The sequence below is a fragment of the Gavialis gangeticus genome, unplaced genomic scaffold (assembly GCF_001723915.1).
Source record: "Gavialis gangeticus isolate Ggan-Ray unplaced genomic scaffold, GavGan_comp1, whole genome shotgun sequence".
NCBI classification, from domain to species: Eukaryota; Metazoa; Chordata; order Crocodylia; family Gavialidae; genus Gavialis; species Gavialis gangeticus.
Genome location: NW_017729031.1, coordinates 111,750,589 through 111,768,809, shown reverse-complemented (window position 1 = coordinate 111,768,809; position 18,221 = coordinate 111,750,589). Strand labels below are relative to the sequence as shown.

The 18,221-nt window shown below is 48.2% G+C and overlaps 1 protein-coding gene across 1 annotated transcript in view; it reads right to left on the bottom strand.

The window, feature by feature from the left end:
• Positions 1-18,221, bottom strand: part of MRC2 (mannose receptor C type 2) — a 135,178-nt gene that overhangs the window by 66,417 nt on the left and 50,540 nt on the right. Inside the window, exons 2-4 of the mRNA XM_019523589.1 lie at positions 4,465-4,872; positions 2,132-2,305; positions 1,066-1,230 (exon numbers count right to left, since the gene is read on the bottom strand). Of these exons, the coding sequence (XP_019379134.1) occupies positions 1,066-1,230; positions 2,132-2,305; positions 4,465-4,872 (747 nt within the window). The remainder of the gene's footprint in view (positions 1-1,065; positions 1,231-2,131; positions 2,306-4,464; positions 4,873-18,221) is intronic.

Genomic DNA, 18,221 nt, shown 5'->3' with positions numbered 1-18,221 from the left:
GGTTTAGGGATGTCAGAGGATACATCCCTGGCTGTTGTGTTTAATGTTTATTAATGGATCTATCATCCATGAATCTGTCTAGTCCCTTTTCAAACCTATCTACTTCTACAACCTCCTGTGGCAAACAAATTTACTAGGTCCTGCTTAAAACTGTACTTTTTCTTGTTTGTTCTAAACCTGTCTCCTGCTAATTTCAGTGGGTGCCCCCTAGATCTAGTATTCTGGAACTTCATGAATAATGTCCCTCCTTTCACCCTATTCCCTATCCACAGCCTGCATGATTTTAATAAACTTTTACTGTATTTTCCCTCAGCCTTTTCTTTTCCAAACTGAAGAGTCTGAATGTTTTGAGTCTCTCTTGTTATGGTAGCTGCTCCATCTCTCTGCCTTATACTGTTATCCTTTCTGAGATGCAGAAACCAGAACTGCAAACAGCAGTGAAGATGTGGACACATCATGAAATTATATAAGGCATTGTTTTCAATTCCTTTCTTAACAATGTAAGATTTTATTGGCTTTTGTGGTTGCTGATGCGCATGGGTGACTGGTGCCTCCCGAGTCTGTATCTACAAGGTCTCTTTCCTGAGTCACAACAGCTCATTCAGAGCCCAGTTCTGTGTATGTATTTAAGGTTATATTTCCCAAATGCATTACCTTGTACTTGTTTATCTACCACTTCTTTGCCCACTCAGCGTCACACAATATTTCTGCAGATTCTCACCTTCATCTGGGTATCTGACAACTCAGAATAATTTGGTATTGTCTGCAAAATTTGAGGTTTCCCTGTGTACTCCCTTTTTCAGGTCATTGATGAAAATGTTGAATAAACCTGAGCATCGCTCCCCATGGGACCCCACTATGACATTCCTCCCTGATCTAGAGGGGTAGCTGTTAGAACCTAATGGGCTCTTCTAACAGGCCTGGGGCCAAGTAGTAATAGCAAGCAATGCCCTGCACCAAACTTGTGTGCACATTGTATTTGGAAGCAAGGTTCACCACGGGACAGCAGCGCTGATGCCCCAGACTAGCCCCTGTCCCTGCCTCACTTTTCCCTCCCAGACTCACCGTTGATATAGGTCTGTTCATGGATCTCTGTGATGCTCAGCAGGTTGGCTCCCTGCTGCTCACAGCTGTTCCAGGCCTCCCGCCATGACAGGGTTGACTGGAAGTTAAACTGGTAGCAACTGTTGGTCAGGTGGTCCTTGTCCCAAAAGGTCTCACAGTCATTGCCTATAGGGTGAAGGGACAAAAGGCAGGAAGGAGCAAGGGAGTGACAGGTCAAACCTGCTCCTTGGATAAGGGTATGTAGCCCCCTGTTAGGGCCAGTCGCAGGTGCTTCTAATGGCCCCACAGCAGTTCCCATTAGCTTTTTATTCCCACCACAAAGACTGCAGCTGCTGTTTAGGCAGGCTTCTGTCTTAAAGTCCCAAAGGCAGGACAAACCCATTGGTGAGCTGGAATGCTCTGACTGGGTGAGCAGCCATGGACATCCCTAGAGCCTGGAAGACTGCATTGGCCATCATTCTAGTCCTGAACCCTCCCTCTCTCTGAACAGCTGACAAATTGCTACATGTTGGGCCTCATAGCAGGATCACTGTCATTGCACCAGCTCTAATAAACACTGAGTCCGTGACCTGTGATGCTTTCAGTGTTGGCCAAGGTAAGCTATGTAGGAAGTATTAGTGAGATCTGTCAACAGGTCATGAAGGGCCAGGAAATAACAGAGGGCACCTAAAGCTGTGGTCCTTGAAAGGAAGGGATGGCAAATACATCAGTGGCAGAGAACCCATCAGTGCTCGGCACCCTAAGGTAAGTTCAAACATGCATTGATGGGCAGGAAAGAGGCATGGGTGGTTTTATTCCCCGTGCTTCAGGAAAATGGGGTTGGGTTAAAGCCTCCTTCCCAACAAACACAGTTGAATTTCTGCAAGAAGACATACTGGATCCCTTGTTTCCAAAGTGGACCCCTCACCTCAGTGCCCAGTTAATATCACTGGCAGCCATAACCTCATGGCAGTACTGAGCTGTAATCACCTATGAAGCTGTCTTTTACACCCCTCGTACCAGGCTGATTATTACCAATCCTGAGTCCACCCGGTGCTAGGCACCCAGATAAGATGTTACCACTTACTCTTAATGGGACAGAAGCCCCATATTTCATCCTTGCCATAATCTTGTGTGGTAGCACACCAAAGATGCCCGTCCTCGCGCCCTGTGCTGGTGCATTCATAGAACCACTGATTATCATACTTGAACGGGATGGTGCATGGCTTCCCATGGGAATTGCCTTGAATGGTGTAAATTTCTGTTGAGAAAAAAAAATAATCCTAAGACAGGTTCAGCCTCCTTTACTTGAGGGGGGGAGAGAGAGATGCTGGAGGAGTAGGGCAATCTGGAGCAGAGGGATTAGGAGTTCAGGAAATGGCCATCATACCTGAGGCTAGAGGGGGGACAGTATTCTGCTGAACTCTCAGGAGCAGCACTAGGCACCTGGCTCCGTGCAATTCTCCACACTAGGGCTCTGCTAGACATCTGTCAGGCCTATCTTTATCTACCCTGAACCCAACTCCCACCTTTGTTCATTTTATCCTATCAGATCCTGATGCCCTAACTCTTTACTGCCCTGCCTTTCAGGGGTTACTGTAAATTGGGGGGAAGATACTACCCTGCTGTCTCCCCAGCCCAGCAGGTGCAACTGGGTGTGGGAGGAAGCGCTGCACTGCCATAGCTACCAAGCTGAGGCATCCCGCTGCGCAGAAGCAGTGGGGGGCACAACTCTCCTTGGCGGCCATGGTAGCCCTCCCTCCCATGCCAGGTCCTGCCCACTGGAGCTGGTCCAGTCCAGCTAAAGCCCCATGCCCCACTGTGAGTGCAGAAATCTCAGGAGACATGTGCTCCCAACTCTCCCAATACGTTGCCTGTGCTCTCCCCACCCCCCATGTTGCCTGCACCCACCCCCTGTTCCCCACACACTAGGGGGCTGGGGCCTGTGGGGGTCTGTGGGTCAGGAGTGAGGAGCAGTGGCAGGGCCAGGGGACTGTGGTGTGGGTTGGGAGTGAGGGGCATCAGTAGGGCTGGGGGGGTTGGGGGTAAGGGGCACTGGCAAGGCCAGGGAGCTGTGGGACAGGAGTGAGGGGCACTAGGAGGGCTGGGAGGCCTGTGGTTTGGGAGTGAGGGGCAACAGCATGGGCAAGGGTAAGGCACCAGCATATCAGGGCTGCTCAGCACCACAAAGCAGTGCTGGGGGACAGCTACAGTTGGACCCACATCCTGGTGAGCAAAGGGGTCAGAGAGAGCTCTTATTTTCCATGATCAAAAAAAAATCAAATGCCAAAATATATAGGCATTTAGAATTTATTTTATTATAACAACTGAGGTACTGGTAAGCTTCCGAATTGCTTTAAAATTGTAACTATATCAATAAAACATCGTGTCCAACTGATACCTACATATATAGTGGCATTTCATTTTAATCACAGAAAAATGCAAATTTGGTTCTTTTAATCGGGGGGGGGGGGGGAGAAGCAGAGTATTTGCGATTTTTAAACGGAGAAAACTAGGATCCCTGAATCCCCACAGCCACCATCCCACTTCTCTAGTGCTCTGAAATTACAGGAGAAGGTGCAATCATGCACACCACTCTGCTCCCCATGTATCCGCCGTACAGACACTTGCCCCAGAAACAGGTCCCAGAAGCAAAGCACGTGTCTAAGTGTAAAGTTCTTCTATAATTACAGGGAGAAGGAAAATAATTAATAATTTTCTACTCCAGGACTGTCCAAGCCACATGGCTTGTGAGTGGTTAAATCATGGCCTGCGGGCCCAAAAATTCTCTGGTAGGGTAAAGGATGGCATCATTAACCCCCACAGCTGCCAGAGCCACTGTGTTGGCAGGGCCAGCACACAGGGAATTAACCCCACCGCTGCTCGCTCTGCTTCTCTAGTCCAGCTCAATCCCAAAATAGCTTTAATGCAGAAGTCACTGGCAAAGGTGTATAGCTTATGGTACAGTGGAGGCCAGACTAGGTATAGCATAATGGAGTCCTGGTCCATAGCTGGGACTACTAAGAACTGCCGTAAGTACAACAAATTGTCATAATCCCTCCTCACCTGAAAATCAAATCAGCCAATGAAAGCATGTCCACTGACATGAGTTGGAAGTGGATCAGGCCCCAGCAAGTACTGCAGGATGCAGGGCTCAGACTGTAAGCTCCTTGGGCCATTTTCCTTAAATTTGGTTAAAAAATAGTAACAACAAAAAGGGCAAAAGCCTTGTATGAAGCCACAGAAATGGGGAGGTGGATGAATTCTTACTGCCTCCAAGATCTCACTGTGTGTTTGTGTAGCAACTACCGTGCCAACGTAGTGGTCTGGGTGGAAGCCTCAGGCACCACCATAATCCCAGTAACAGATAATTGCAATGGATTGTGAGTGGATGACAACAGAGTGCTCTGTGGATCTTACCTGAGTACGGTACAGAGCACAGATCTTCATCAGTGCCATAGGTTCTCCACTGTGCTCCGCGTGCCTGATCTCCTCTCTCAGCAAGCACCAGGGAAGAGTTCCCTATCCTGGTGCTCAGATACTGAGATAGCTGCTCCCCCAGGCTCCGGCAGTTCCACCTCATGTTGATGGACTCACGGTCACACTCATATGTGGCTAGTGACTGCATGCTCATGGTAGCGTTGACACCCTGCCAGGAGACTCCCAGGCACTGCATGGCCCCAACATTGAAGAGTCGGCTCCGGGAGACCCATTTCCACTGCTGTGCTGGGGTGCTGGTGTTACAGGCTTTAGAGATCTTCACCAGGGAGTCCTTGGTTTCCAGGCAGCCTGACAGGCCAGTATTGTAGATCAGGAACACCTTGGAATCTGCAAGGCAAAAAGGGCAAAGCTGGAGAAAAGGGATTAGGGCAGGGGCGACCAATTATTTCAGGTGCAGGGCCACTTAACTTTTGTCTTGTGCTGCTGCTGGGCCAGGGGACCAAGGGACCCATCCCAGGCCGGACAAAGACCCTCCGCAGGCTGGATCCGGCCCACAGGCCACATTTTGCCCACCCCTGGATTAGGGCCTGGTACGAATGTGAGTAGTTTCTACTGTGACACAAGCCTGGCTCCAGTTACAAGATCCAAACCCTGCTTCTGGTGCAAAGTGTAAATGGATCTTAAGAGAAACAAGGGACATGACAGATTTCACCAGAGCCATAGGCCATCAAAGTCCAATGTCCTGCCCCCAGCAGCAGACAAGCCCTCATACTTTACAAGAAAGGCAACCTTCCACGTGGTCATGTGCATGGATGCTTGATGCTGGGACGGGACACTACTGTCCCCTACTGTCTCTCAGGTAATCAGTTCATAGAATTTAATTGCTTTCATCCCAGCCTGTCCAGCTTACTAATGCTCTTACTGATCATGACAGGTCACTCCCTGCTCTACATTAGAACACCCACACCACAGTAACTGGGACCTACCCTACAGAAGTGAAGCAAAGCTGGTACAACATTAACTCTGCTTCATTCAGGGTTACATTTACAGCTGTTTACCTCATTCCAATGGCTGCAAGAGCATGCAGGAGTAACTTACTGAGAAACTGCCTGCAAGCCCTCCTAAGCAACCGCCCCTTCCCTTCTGAAATAGTCTAACCCCCCTTTGTCCATAGCCAGCAACTGCATGTAAAGTACTTTGTTAACAGGTCAAGGACTTTAAAAAGGTATTGTTTGGAAGTCTTACAAATAACAGAGTTCCTGATCAAAAGGAGCCAGGCCCATTCTAAATCTGTAAGGGAAGGAAAGAAACTGAGGTAAGGACACAACGTTTGGGTACAGAGACATGTGGGGGATTGCAGTGTAGTGGCTTAGTGTCCCACTTTTCTGTATTACATAATTAGCTGTGTAACAGAAGCTGGTTTCATGCTTCCCTTGGACGCATCCTGGATTGGCTGTTGCCATAGACAGAATACTGCATACATAGGCTTAACCTGAGAGTCAGAGCCAGTGCAGTCTAAGGACTGCATTGGTCAGGACTCCTATGTTGGGAGTCTGGGGACTTGGTTAATATTCTCAGTCTTACTGCATGACCATGAGCAATTTGCTTCTCCTTTGTGTGGAATGTGAGATCCCAGGACTGAACCCCTGGGTATGGGGCTAGTATAGCACCTAGCACAACCAGGGCCTGATTTCAGTCCAGGCCTCCAGATGATGCTGTTATAGAAATTACATCACCAAAGTGACTATGGATCCATGCCAGGATGGAAGTGACTGTAGTGGTAACATACTACTGCATTCTCAAGACTCATTCTCATTGCCATGTAGCTTCATAATTGGCTTATGAAGTACAAGTGCAAGACTCGGGTATCAGAATAGGTCTGAAAATTCTGGCAAAAAGGAATCTCTTTAGCAACGAAATTCAACTATCATAAAAACCTGAACTTCCTTTGCCTGTTCCAAGTTCAGTAACTGAAGCTAACAATCCAATGAGCCCATTAAAAACCTGCTAAGATAGTCTTGTAGCAATGTATTTCACACTAGCTTTGCAACAGGGAAAGAACAGCTCTCCCTACCACTGCCAATACTTTCCAGTCTAAAAAAATATGACAATGCAGGAAAATAAAACAGTGTCAGTCAGTTTTATGTGCACTTAGGGACCTGTTAAAAATACTGGAACAAACAATACTTGAAGGTCTTACACCACCTAATTCATGGGCTCTGCCCTCCTGATAGAAAACACTCTTGGAAAAATTAAATAACTCTTACGATATAAGGTGAAGCTTTTTCTTCACTTCTTTGGACCCTGCAGGTACTGCTTGGTGCCTGTCTTCTTATGCCTTCCTTCTGGGGCAGATACTGATTTTTCCTCACAGTTAAATGGTTATCAGAGGAAAGTTAGGTGCTCAGTACAATGGCAGTCAAGCACCTGGCTCATAGCTCTGACAATCCCCACATTTTGCACAGCAGGAAATGCTGAAATAAAGAAAGGGGAACTGATTCCTCATGACCATCCCCATAGCACCAGTGGCAGAGCTGGGAACACAAAGAATATTAAGCCTGATCTTGCCAGTAGGCACCACTGTCTTTTAGCTTAAGTGACACTTTGCATTTAAATGGCACTTTGGTTGCTCTTGTGTTTCTGCAGATTGGTCAACCCCACTGTGCCTGAGTCTATTCACTTGGGAAGTTAACCTGCTCTTAAAACCAGACAAGGATGCCATTATAAATTTGTGCAACAGTAAGCCTCCCCTTCTGAACAGTGTCAGAATCAGCTTCTCTCCACTTAACATGTTATGGCAGGGCATGCTAAAATACAATCTCTGGGCCAGATACAGCCTATGGAGCCATTGGATCTGGCCTGCAGAGGTGGAGGGCCTTCCTCTACCTACACTGTGCTGGGGCTGGGCAGCAAGGAGTTGCACTGGGGCCAGGCGGCTGGAAGCTGTATCACCGTTGTTTCTCCCTGCCTCCCAATACCTGGCTATAGTGTGGGCACAGCTCCCAGCCACTGGGAAGCTACACTGAGGCTTGGCAGCTTCAAGATGTGCTGCAGCCAGGAGGCAGGGAGGGAAGGCAGGAAGAAGCAGCAGCAGCAGCACAGATGCAGCTTCCTGCTGCTTAGCCCCAGCTCAGGTCCTCTCTGGCTGGTGCTGCACCTGGGGCATGGTGGGTGCAGAGAGAAGTGCTGGAGTTGCTTGCACAGCTTCCCTTGCTTGGAAGCTATGCCTGCACCCCAGCTAGGGAACTGGGAGAAGCAGTGACAGTGTAGGAACAGCTTCCAGATGCCTGGCTTTGGCCTTGGAGCAGACAAACCCTCCCCACTCCCAACTGCCAACATGCTGTCTAAGCCACCTGGCCTACATCAGACTGGGGCCAGGTTGTTCAGGTCCCCAGCTAATAACACCCCTTTGTTATGATATCACTGTTAAATGGGCAGGTTTAGGTGCACTTTACTCGATTATAAAGAAAATGGCAAACTGAGAGGAAAAACTTCCCTCTGTATGGATCCTAGAGTATTAACAGACAAATGAGCACAGAGTAGAGAACGGAAGCATGTCAGATTTCTTGGAAGGGATCCAAACACCCCCCACAAAACAGACACCTTTAGTGGCCCTAGTGCAGTTGCTTGGATCCTCCCTGCCACATACCACAAGCAGTCCAGATCTTTGGAGGACAGCAGGGGCCTGTCCAGAGTCCAGGTCAGTTGTGGTATGCTGCCAGAAAGCTGCAAGCAACTGCACCAGGGTCCACAAAGTCCCAGTGCAGCAGATGGCAGCGAAGCTGCAAGGGACCCAATCCTTCTTGTGGCAGCTCAACCCTGGCGCGCGTGCATCCACTGCTGGCAACGACCCGGAATGGGGCCCTGCAGACCCCAATGCAACCGCTTGCAGCCTCCCAGCTACCTGCCACAGCCAGCCCAGTCTCTGGGCCAGCCCCTGCCGCCCATCATGGAACCCAGGCTGTTCCCAGCAGGCTGTGTTGAGGCTGCAAGCACCTGAACTGGGGTCTGTGGAGCCCCAGCCCAGCTCATTGCCAGCAGCAGGTGTGTGCATGCATGCCTTGAAGCAGACAGTGGAGAAGGGCCCCCGCCTGCGCAGACACAACAAAGATTGGGCCCCTCATGGCTCTCCCACCATCCACCCCTGGCACGCTAACATCTTCCAAGTACAGGTTGCGGGTGTTTTTGGCACACCCCCCAAAAATGTTGCCAACCCCTGTACCAAGTGCTGGGCTGACCCAACCATCAAATAAGCATTGTGATTCTCAAGATGCTAAATACAGGTGCCTATACACAGATTACAGTGCTGAATTTTTAGAAAGCAAGCTTGAAAGCGCTGGCTCCAAGCTCTACAAATATATACTGAACGCTGTCACGTTGAGATGTTGCTGTGTGTTTTTCATACAAGATTGCAAATAAGACCCTGGATGTGTCTGCCTGGGTTCCCAATATAATGGCAACCTCTCACTGCCATGGATGGCATAAGGCCTCTTAGGAATTGCTGTCCTCCCCAAGCTTACACATAAAAGCCCCCTTTTCATGTCCCTTCCATATAATTTATCATTCCCCAAGCCCTGACAACAAATCCCCCACCACCACATGAGAGTTTAATGCAAATGTCAAAGTCATGGTCAAACAGAAAAAGAAGAAATTCTAAGCCCTGCCTACAAAACCTACTGGTACACAGTAGGATGACCACACCAAGCTAAGGTTCACTGTAGTATCACTTCCTACCAGCCTTGCCACTCCACATGAGACAGAGAGGGACAAAGATCACTAAAGTTCTCCCAGACAAGCATGTTTTTTTAGTGTATAGACAAAATGGGGGCCCTAAATTGAAGCAGTGTGTTTTTAAACAACACCACTTCAATTTAGGGATGATTAAGCCCCCGTGTCATGCACACACCCCGCTGACTTACCTACCTCTCTGGTGCGGAGGGCAAGCTGCCAGTGGGCGGAGCAGTCCCTGGGCTGCAGTGGGGGCTGGTGTTTCCCTCTGTGGCAGCGGTGGCCCCCCTGGCCACACCCACCCGCAGGCACCCCTGTTGGGTGGTCCCAGGGAGCACTGCAGCTGTGAAGGGAAGCACTGGGCCCCCATGCAGCTTAGGCAGGCAGGCTCCAGGGGTGGGGGGAAGGGGGAGATCAAGCTCACTGCTTTTTTTGGGCAGAGCTGCTTTCCCCAGCTTCTGCCAGGCTGCCTGCAGGGCTTCCTACAGAATCGTGGAGCTGTACGGAGCCCAGCGCTTCACTCCATAGCTGTAGGGGCAGCAAACTAAAATTCCTCGAAGGAGTTTTAGTTTGCTGTGCCCAAAGTCATTTAAGGCACATTACGTTGCCAAATTTCCTACAGCGCCTGGAATTAATGCACAATACAACGTCAAGGCATGCAAACACCGAGACCATTAAAGTGGTGCAAAAGCATTTAGCCTACTTTAAAGTGTCATTCACACACGCCTCTTGTTTCATTTACACGTGGCCTTAGTGTTTTTGGCTTGAAGTAGTCATAATAATGCCTAATTAGAAAAAAAACCCTAATGCGTGGCATCATTATAATGAAGTTCAAGCCACTGAAGGAAGGAAGAAAGTTGAAAGATGTAAATATTGCGGGCAGGAGTATTTTAACAATGCAACAAGAGTGAAGAGACATTTAATAACATGTAGAAACTGTCCTGAAAGAGTACAACCCATATACAGAAAGCTAATAGAACGAAGTGGTAGAACAACATCATCTAAGAAAAGTCTACTTCAGCAATCCTATGCAAGTAAACCAATTAATATGTTAAAAAACACACAGTATAGACTAGCATCTATACTGTTTTAAAACACTATAATTTTAAAAGTTGTTAATGCAACTCTAGACTATTATTTATTTAAAATATTTGTATCCTGCTTTTCTGCTTGCACTAAGCACCTGAAGTGGCTTAGGCTTAACAATATATATATTTAAAAATACATAATAGATAAATACTTAGCTATTTCAACCCAGCAGAGCGAGTTTAGTCCTCTGGTCGGTAGCAGAGGTCAGAATATACTTCCCTTTCGCTCTGCAGTCCCAGGGCAACTGGGCAGTAAGTTGAGCAGCAGAGTCTTCTTTCTAGCAGGGAGGGGGGAAGCAAGCTCCCTGCCAGGCATCTCCTTCTCCTTCTGATGGATGAGGCCAGACTAGAATAGGCTAAAATAAAAATCTTTTCCCGCTTTTGTTGCAGGAACTTGGTAGCTCAAGTGAAATAGCAGATTTGCAAAAAATGGAAAATGAAAATGTTGAGCTGCCAGGTCTGGGGGAAGAAGCAGCAGGATCCTCACTTTCAAGATCACTGTCACCAGATATGTTTCATAGGGTTTCGTAGGGTCAGAAGGGACCTGAGCAGATCAAGTCCAACCCCCTGCCATGGCAGAAAAGAGTGCTGGGGTCAAACGAGCACAGCTAGGTGATTATCCAGCCTCCTTTTGAAGACCCCCAGGGTAGAATCCCGCACCACTTCCCTTGGAAGTTGGTTCCAGATCCTAGCCACCCTGACTGTGAAGTAGCGCCTCCTGATGTCTAGCCTGAATCTACTCTTAGTCAACTTATGGCCATTATACCTTGTTACTCCCGGCAGCGCTCAGGGGAACAGCAACTCTCTCAACACCTGCTGGTCCCCCTTAGCAAGTTTACAGACTGCCACCAGATCCCCTCTCAGCCTTCTCTTGTGGAGGCTGAACAGGTTCATGTGATCCACCATGAGTAGCTGTTCAAGACGGTCAAGATTTTTATAAAGCTTTGTGGACAAAATGCCAAAAGAAGATCAAGAAAAAGCAAATGAGACATTAGCTCAAGCTATATTTGCAAGTGGTACACCTCTTTCCATAACTGAAAATCCATACTGGAAGGAACATTACAAACTAATTCGTCCATCATATAAGTTACCGTCACATTATCGCTTATTACATTCTTAGATAGAGAGTATGACAGAGTTCAAACAATGGTTATTCAAAGGACTGGTCAAGCAGAATCACTGACCAATCACTCTAATGCTGGATGGATGCACTGATATACAAGGAGATTCTTTATTGAACATTATGTTGGCAACACCTGAACCAATATTCCTGAAAGCAATCACTACCAAATCTTCTCGTCATACAGGTGAATACACAGCCAAATTACAGACTGTAGAGATTGAAAGTGCAGGTCCCTTCAGGGTACAAGCCCTTGTAACTGATAATGAGAATAACATAAAAGCTGCATGGCAAATATTAAATATTATCCTCATTTAATAGGATCTGGTTGTCTTGCTCATGGGCTGAATCTTCTGGCAAAGGACATAGTAAGTTTGGATACAATGAAGACAATATTGGCAAACTGCAAAGCAATTGTGAAGGCATTCAACAATCATGTTGCTAATCAGATTTTGAAGAAATTACAGAAAGAGAAGCAGGGGAAGGAAAGTGCACTTTTGTAGCCAGGTAAAACTAGATGGGGCTCGGCTACAAAGTATTTACTTAGTTTGCTGCACACAAAGAACTGTTTGCAGTGTGCTTCAGTAGATGACACAGTATCCTAGATTATTCCCATGAACGTTTGGAAGCAGATTCTTGACAACAAAGTGTTCTGGGTTCGAGTTCAAGCAGCATTCAATCTGTTGCTACCTGTTTCAGTGGCTATCAAGAAACTTGAAGGAGATGCACCAAGCCTTTCAAATATTCCAGAGAAATTCAGACAACTGAATGAAAATCTAATTGAGCTTTTGCTTTCTTCACCTCTATCCAAAAAAAAAGTAGTAAAAGAGATATTTACTAAGAGATCTAAATTTTGTTCTCATCCAGTTAATCTGGCAGCAAAACTTTTGGATCCTCAACACAGAGGACACCAATTATCAAAAAATGAATTATCTACTGCTATCAATACACTTATGGAAGTAGGTAAGAATGTCCCCAATGTCGACGAAATAGCCGTGATGCCAGACACTGCTGAGTACCGAGCAAAAGAAACACCTTGGAGCAAAGACATCATTTGTTGGGCAACAGAGAATATGTCTCCTCTCACATGGTGGAAGGGAAACTGTAACACCCGCCTGTTGTCCAGGATTGTTTTAAGCATCCTAAGCATTCCCCCAACAGCAGCTTCTTGTGAATGGAACTGGAAAGCTTTCAGCTCAACCGAGACAAAAAAGAGGAACAGGCTAACAAATGAACGCACCACTAAGCTGGTTTCTAGTTCTCAAAATCTCTTGCTTCTGGAGAATCAGTCAGAAGCACAATTAGTGAAGAAGATGCAGTGTGATAATAAGCTGCCCTTGCCCACAGACTCATGGGTAAAACCATCCTTTAGCAAAAGACAATGTGGTTCAAGTAGTTCTGAATCAGATTTGCCTCAATCTAATTCTGACATGGGACTAATAAGTAGTGCAAGCTATTGCACAGGTAGTGACAGTGAAACTGGAGGTGCTGCAATGACCTCAGTGGAAGAGAGTTAAACTCTGTTGAAGTAGATGAGTGGACAACTGTGGCATATCATGCACAGGTCTTTGGGTGTGCTAAAATTAGTGTGTCAACAGTTTTCAGTGCTTTGGGTTTTTTTCTTAAATTTAGACAAATAATGTAAGGGAAGTACATGCTATTGTGTATGGTCTTTACATTTTTAAAGTATTCCAGTAAAAATAATTTCTTTCCAAATAAAGCTTTGAATTTGTTTGAATATAACATTTAAACCATATTAAGTATGCTGTATTTAATTTTTTTCCTAATCAAATGTCAGTTCAAATACTTGTGGCTATTGGGACATAAAATTAACATGGAGGGTACTTTTTTAGTGTTGTTTAGTAAATATAAGTCAAATAAACATGCTAAATCAGATCACGCTCTATTTAGGGCATTGGAAAATTTTCCAATTCAAAATTTGCTGGAAAACCCACATCACTGCATGGCATGGGTTCCCATGGGTCCCAAAGAACCAGAAGGACCTTGCAAAGGTGTCCAGTGTTGGGCACTGGGATTATTGTTCTTCCATTTTATTTTGTGATGGGTCAGGAGTATCAGACTTTTAACAAAATAATGCTTTTAAGTAGAACTTAGTATAGTTTCTATAGTCTTACCTCACTCCCCTAACAAAAACACCAGGCTAGGTCTGAGGCAGGGGCAGGCACTGAACAGCTGAGGCAGGGCAGGGGACAAAGCTGCGAGTGGCTTGCCTGGGGAACTGGGGGAGCAGCAGCTCCCACTACTGTGTACATCCCCACAGGAGGCATGGGGAGCATGTGCCCCACCCCCCGCTCCTGCCCCTGCTGCACCACTCTAGGAGGGAGGTCCCACTGGTGTGAATGTTAGCAGAGCAGCACTGGGAACAGCCCCACTGGAAGCTTCACACACTATGTGCAGGTTGAGGGTGGGCTGCTGCTGCAGGCTGGGGCCAGAGGCAGCACCGGTCTCTTTCTGGGGGGGAGCTGGGCTGGGGCTGTGCTGGGCTGGGGAGCAACGGGGGGATACTACAAATTTTCAGGTGGCTACAGCCTCCCCCCATAGCTCCCCCTCCCAGCACCAGTGTTGTCACCCACCCCAAGCACAACCCTGGCCCAGCCCGCCTGCTGAGAAAAGCCCAGTGCTGGCCCCAGACCGTAGTGGCAGCCCAGCATGGTGCCATGTGCAGATCCAGGGGGCACATGCCCCCCATACCTCCCCCAGGGGTGTGCACAGTGGTGGGAGCCACCACCCCCATGATCCCTGGATGAGCCGCTTACGGCTCTGTCCTGCATCCCACCCCACCCCAGCTGGGCAACAACTGCCCCTGTCCCAGCCCCACTCCCTCCCTCACCATAGGGGCCTTGATCTGTCCCCCACACACCCCTTCCCTCCCAAGAGACTTACCAGCTGGATGATACTCTCCAACCTGCCAGGCTGGAGCTGTGCACACGCACACAGTATTTATCAGCAACTTTATCGGCCACATCAGCCAAAAAAAGCCAACTGCCAGTAATGTAAATTTGCCTTTTATCAGTCCCGATATGATGTGGATGAAATGTATCAGTGCAGCTCTATAATATACTATGCATTAGTATTTAAATATAGCACTTTTGTATGGAAGAAGTATTGTCAACCTATCAGCAGAAATAACAGATTTACTGTTAGCACCTCAGTGTCAATAAATGACAAGGTACAGCATAAGGACTCAATTGGCTGCTTATGTTAATACAGTCTTGCAAAACTGTCCCCATAATTTAATAGTCGAGACTACTAGCTTGCCCTGCTTATGCTGAGAAACATTCATGGCAGTCATGCACTACTGACCTGCTTTGTTGGATGGTAAGCAACAAGCTGGCTGCAGGAATCAGAGTATATAGACAGGATGCAGAATCTTAATGGCTGCAGAAGGGAGAAGAGGAGAGTAGGAAAGATGGTGTTGTTGGGGAAGAAGAAAAGAATTGCCACTGGATGACAGAAAGTGAACAAGGGTTTCAGTAGAAGATTCAGATCTGAAGCTTTAAGAGGTAGCATGATTCTGGGGGCAAGACCCCAGACTAGGACTCAGGAGACCTCAGTTCTCTTCCTGGCTTTGCCACTAACTTGTTGTATGACCTTATACAACACACTTCATTTCTGTGCCTCTCTCCTCCCAGCCTTTGTCTGTCCTGCTTTTTTTAACAATTTGGATGGGGCTGCCTCATACTGGGTGCACATGCAGTGCCTAGAACAATGCACCCTCATATTGACTGGGATAACCCACACCCTACCATATGAATTCTATTATGGAGTAACGTTTAGACCATTAGGATAAGTACAGACGGTCAAAAAGCCCGAGGCTGAATTGATTCAATCTTCACAGGTTAGTTTTAGCTGCAAAAGTTGAACCAATAAGCAAATGAACAGGCATTCACTTTTGATTCAGGAAATGTAGCCACATGCCTGCAGTGGCTCAAGCCAGAAGCCAAGGGGTGTTAAAACAGTTTGCTTGCATGTAGCCAGCATAGGCTGTGTATTTGCTTTCTCTTCCTGCTGCTCCCAAGGTCTCTGGGATTTGCAGGTCAGACTCAGAGCAGCTGGACTCTGCAGGGTTGCTCATCACTTCCTCTTCCTGCTTCCAGGGGCCTCTGGGATTTGTAGTCTACAGTTGCAGCCAACACTAAGTAAGCAGGGCAGGGCAGCTCTGCACTTGGGGGAAGGGAAGTTTAAGCCCCCTCCCTGGCCCCCGTCTCCAGCAGGGGTTTGCCTGGGGTCAGTCAGTCAGCCAGTGAGGCCAATGAGCCAGCCCTCACTGCTCCAGATAGGGAGCAGGCAGGAGGGCCAGCCCTGCTCTCTGGAGCAGACAACACAGCACAGCCCAGCCCAGGGCTGCTGCAAAATGTCAGGATGCTGGAGAACAGAAGTTTCATAAACCAGTTTGACCTAAATCAGTTAAGTCTGATACTACATTCAACCAGGTTTATCTTACACCAGTTTCAGCCATTTTGAAACTGGTTTATGTACACTGAACATCTGTTTTGTTACAGCTTCAAACCAGTTTCTGATCACTTAAGACAGTTTATGTGTAACTTCTGTCCCTAGCCTTAGAGTCAGCATCCAGGTATTTGTTGCTCCACGCAATAAATACTATTGGTATTTTGTAGCCAAGTTAATACCACCTCCCATTTCCGGGGCAAGTAAAACTGTTTGGATGCCAAAGTCTTGTCTGGCATGTGCAAGAAATTAAACCTTGTGAAAAGTAAGTGCACTTCACATAGCTTAAAATAGCATAAACCCACCTTAACTATACACCTTTGCCACAGATGTGACAGCACAGCCCTTACAAGAAACTTCATGGCATTAAAGGACAAAGGAAGGTTTAGCTCATGAGCCTGATGTGCCTTAGGCTGGACTTCACTTTTTCCAAACGCTGGGGAAGATGATCTCATTTTCCAAAGTACACACCTGCATCTAAATGAACATCCAGTCAGCCCAGCTATTTGCACTTTGGTTAGCCGAAACGAGCATCTGGTCACCCAGATGTCTGTACTTGGGTAGATTTTTGATCAAACATGTGACAATTCGAAAATCATATTTGTTACTGCATTCCATTCCCTTAAATGGCTGAACCTGCCCTCCTGGGAATACAGTTACTCCACAGCTTATTGCATGTTTTGTTAATTGTTATATTTACCCTTTGTATGGTGCTTTTTCTTCAAAGAACTTTATACACATTTGCCAACACCTCCTCTGGATAAGTCAACATTATTACCCCATTTGACAAACAGGGAAACTGAGGCTGAGAGGTTGTGACGCGTGTTTCCCTCTTTCAGCCCCCCAGCAAAGTGCTTTGAGCCAAGGACTGGGACTCAGAGACCTAGTTCTATGACTAGCCCTTGAACTACCCTGATGGGACACCTTGAACAAATCATTTCAACCTTCATGCAGCTCAGTTTCCAAATCTGCAAAGTGAGGACAAGGATACTGTCCTCTTTTGTAAAGCACTTTAGATCACTGGATGAAAGTCAGGTATTGTTACTATATAAGCCATAGAAATAGGGCTTACATCAGGGTTGGACAAAATATAGCCCGCGGGCTGGATCCACAGCTGCCCCTGTAGTGCTCTGCATGGAGCTGAACCCCACCAGCTCCTGCTAGGGCAGTCTGCACCAAGCTCTGCCCCACACCCACGGACCTGGGCCCCAACCAGTGCGTGCAGCTTCCAGTGGAGCTGTTCCCGGTGCTGCTCTGCTAACCTTTACACCAGCGGGATCTTCCCTCCTAGAGTGGCGCAGCAGGGGCAGGAGTGTGGGGGAGCTACTGCTGGAGGCAAGGGGAACAAAGCAGCACCTACCCAGCTACAGCTGCCCCAGGAACAGCCCTGATAGTAGCTGTGCACTTCCCAGAGCACAGGCCGGAGGGGCTGTTCTGCTCCCCTTGCCTCCAGCTGTGGCTCCTCCTCCTGCTCCTTGCTGTGCTGCTCTAATCAAGGGGGAGCTTCAGCTGGGTGGCTGCTGCCTCTGTGTGCTGGGCTCTGGCTTCAGTTCCCAGCTGCCTTCCACCCACTCTGCCTGCCTGCGTGTGGCAGCTCACTGCACTGAGCACATGGAAGGCAGCCGGGAGCTGGAGCCGGAGCCTAGTGCACTGCGGCAGGACCTGCCCTGCTCCAGCAGTAGGGACAGAGGCAGGGGCATAGCTGGAGGAGAGGGGAACAGAACAGCCCTGCTGGCCCGGGGCCCCAGACAGTGTACACAGCTTCCAGTGGGACTGGTCCCAATGCAGGTGCTGCTTTTCTCCCACCACCTCCAGAAGCACCTCCTCTTCCCACTTTTGCCCCTGCTGTTCTACTCCAGGTGGGTGTGGAGGAAGCTTCAGCTGGGCAGCTCCCGTTGGAGGCAAGAAAAGCAGAACAGCACCAGGAACAGCCCCACTGGAAGCTGCGTGCTGGCTGAGGCCAGGACTGGGGCCAGCCCAGGCCGGGCCAATGGCTTTGGGCGAGAGCACAGCGGGGGCTGCCCCAGGTGGGATTCAGTCCCATGCAGAGTGTCACAGGGGTAGCTGCAGACTGCACCGCTGTGGCAAGCTCTGGTGCACATGCCCCCACCTCCCTCTCCCTCCCCTCATCCACAGCAGGCTCCTGGGACCCAGAGCCCAGGCAGCACCCACCCCCGCAATGTGCATAAGCCCCCCACATACACCCCACACAGCCCCCCACCCACCAGGGCATGCAGAGTGTGGGTCATCACTTGGTAGGGGCCCCAGCCCTGAACTGTCACCACCCCATGACCCGATCCCAGGATCCCGGCCTCACCTGCTCCCACCAC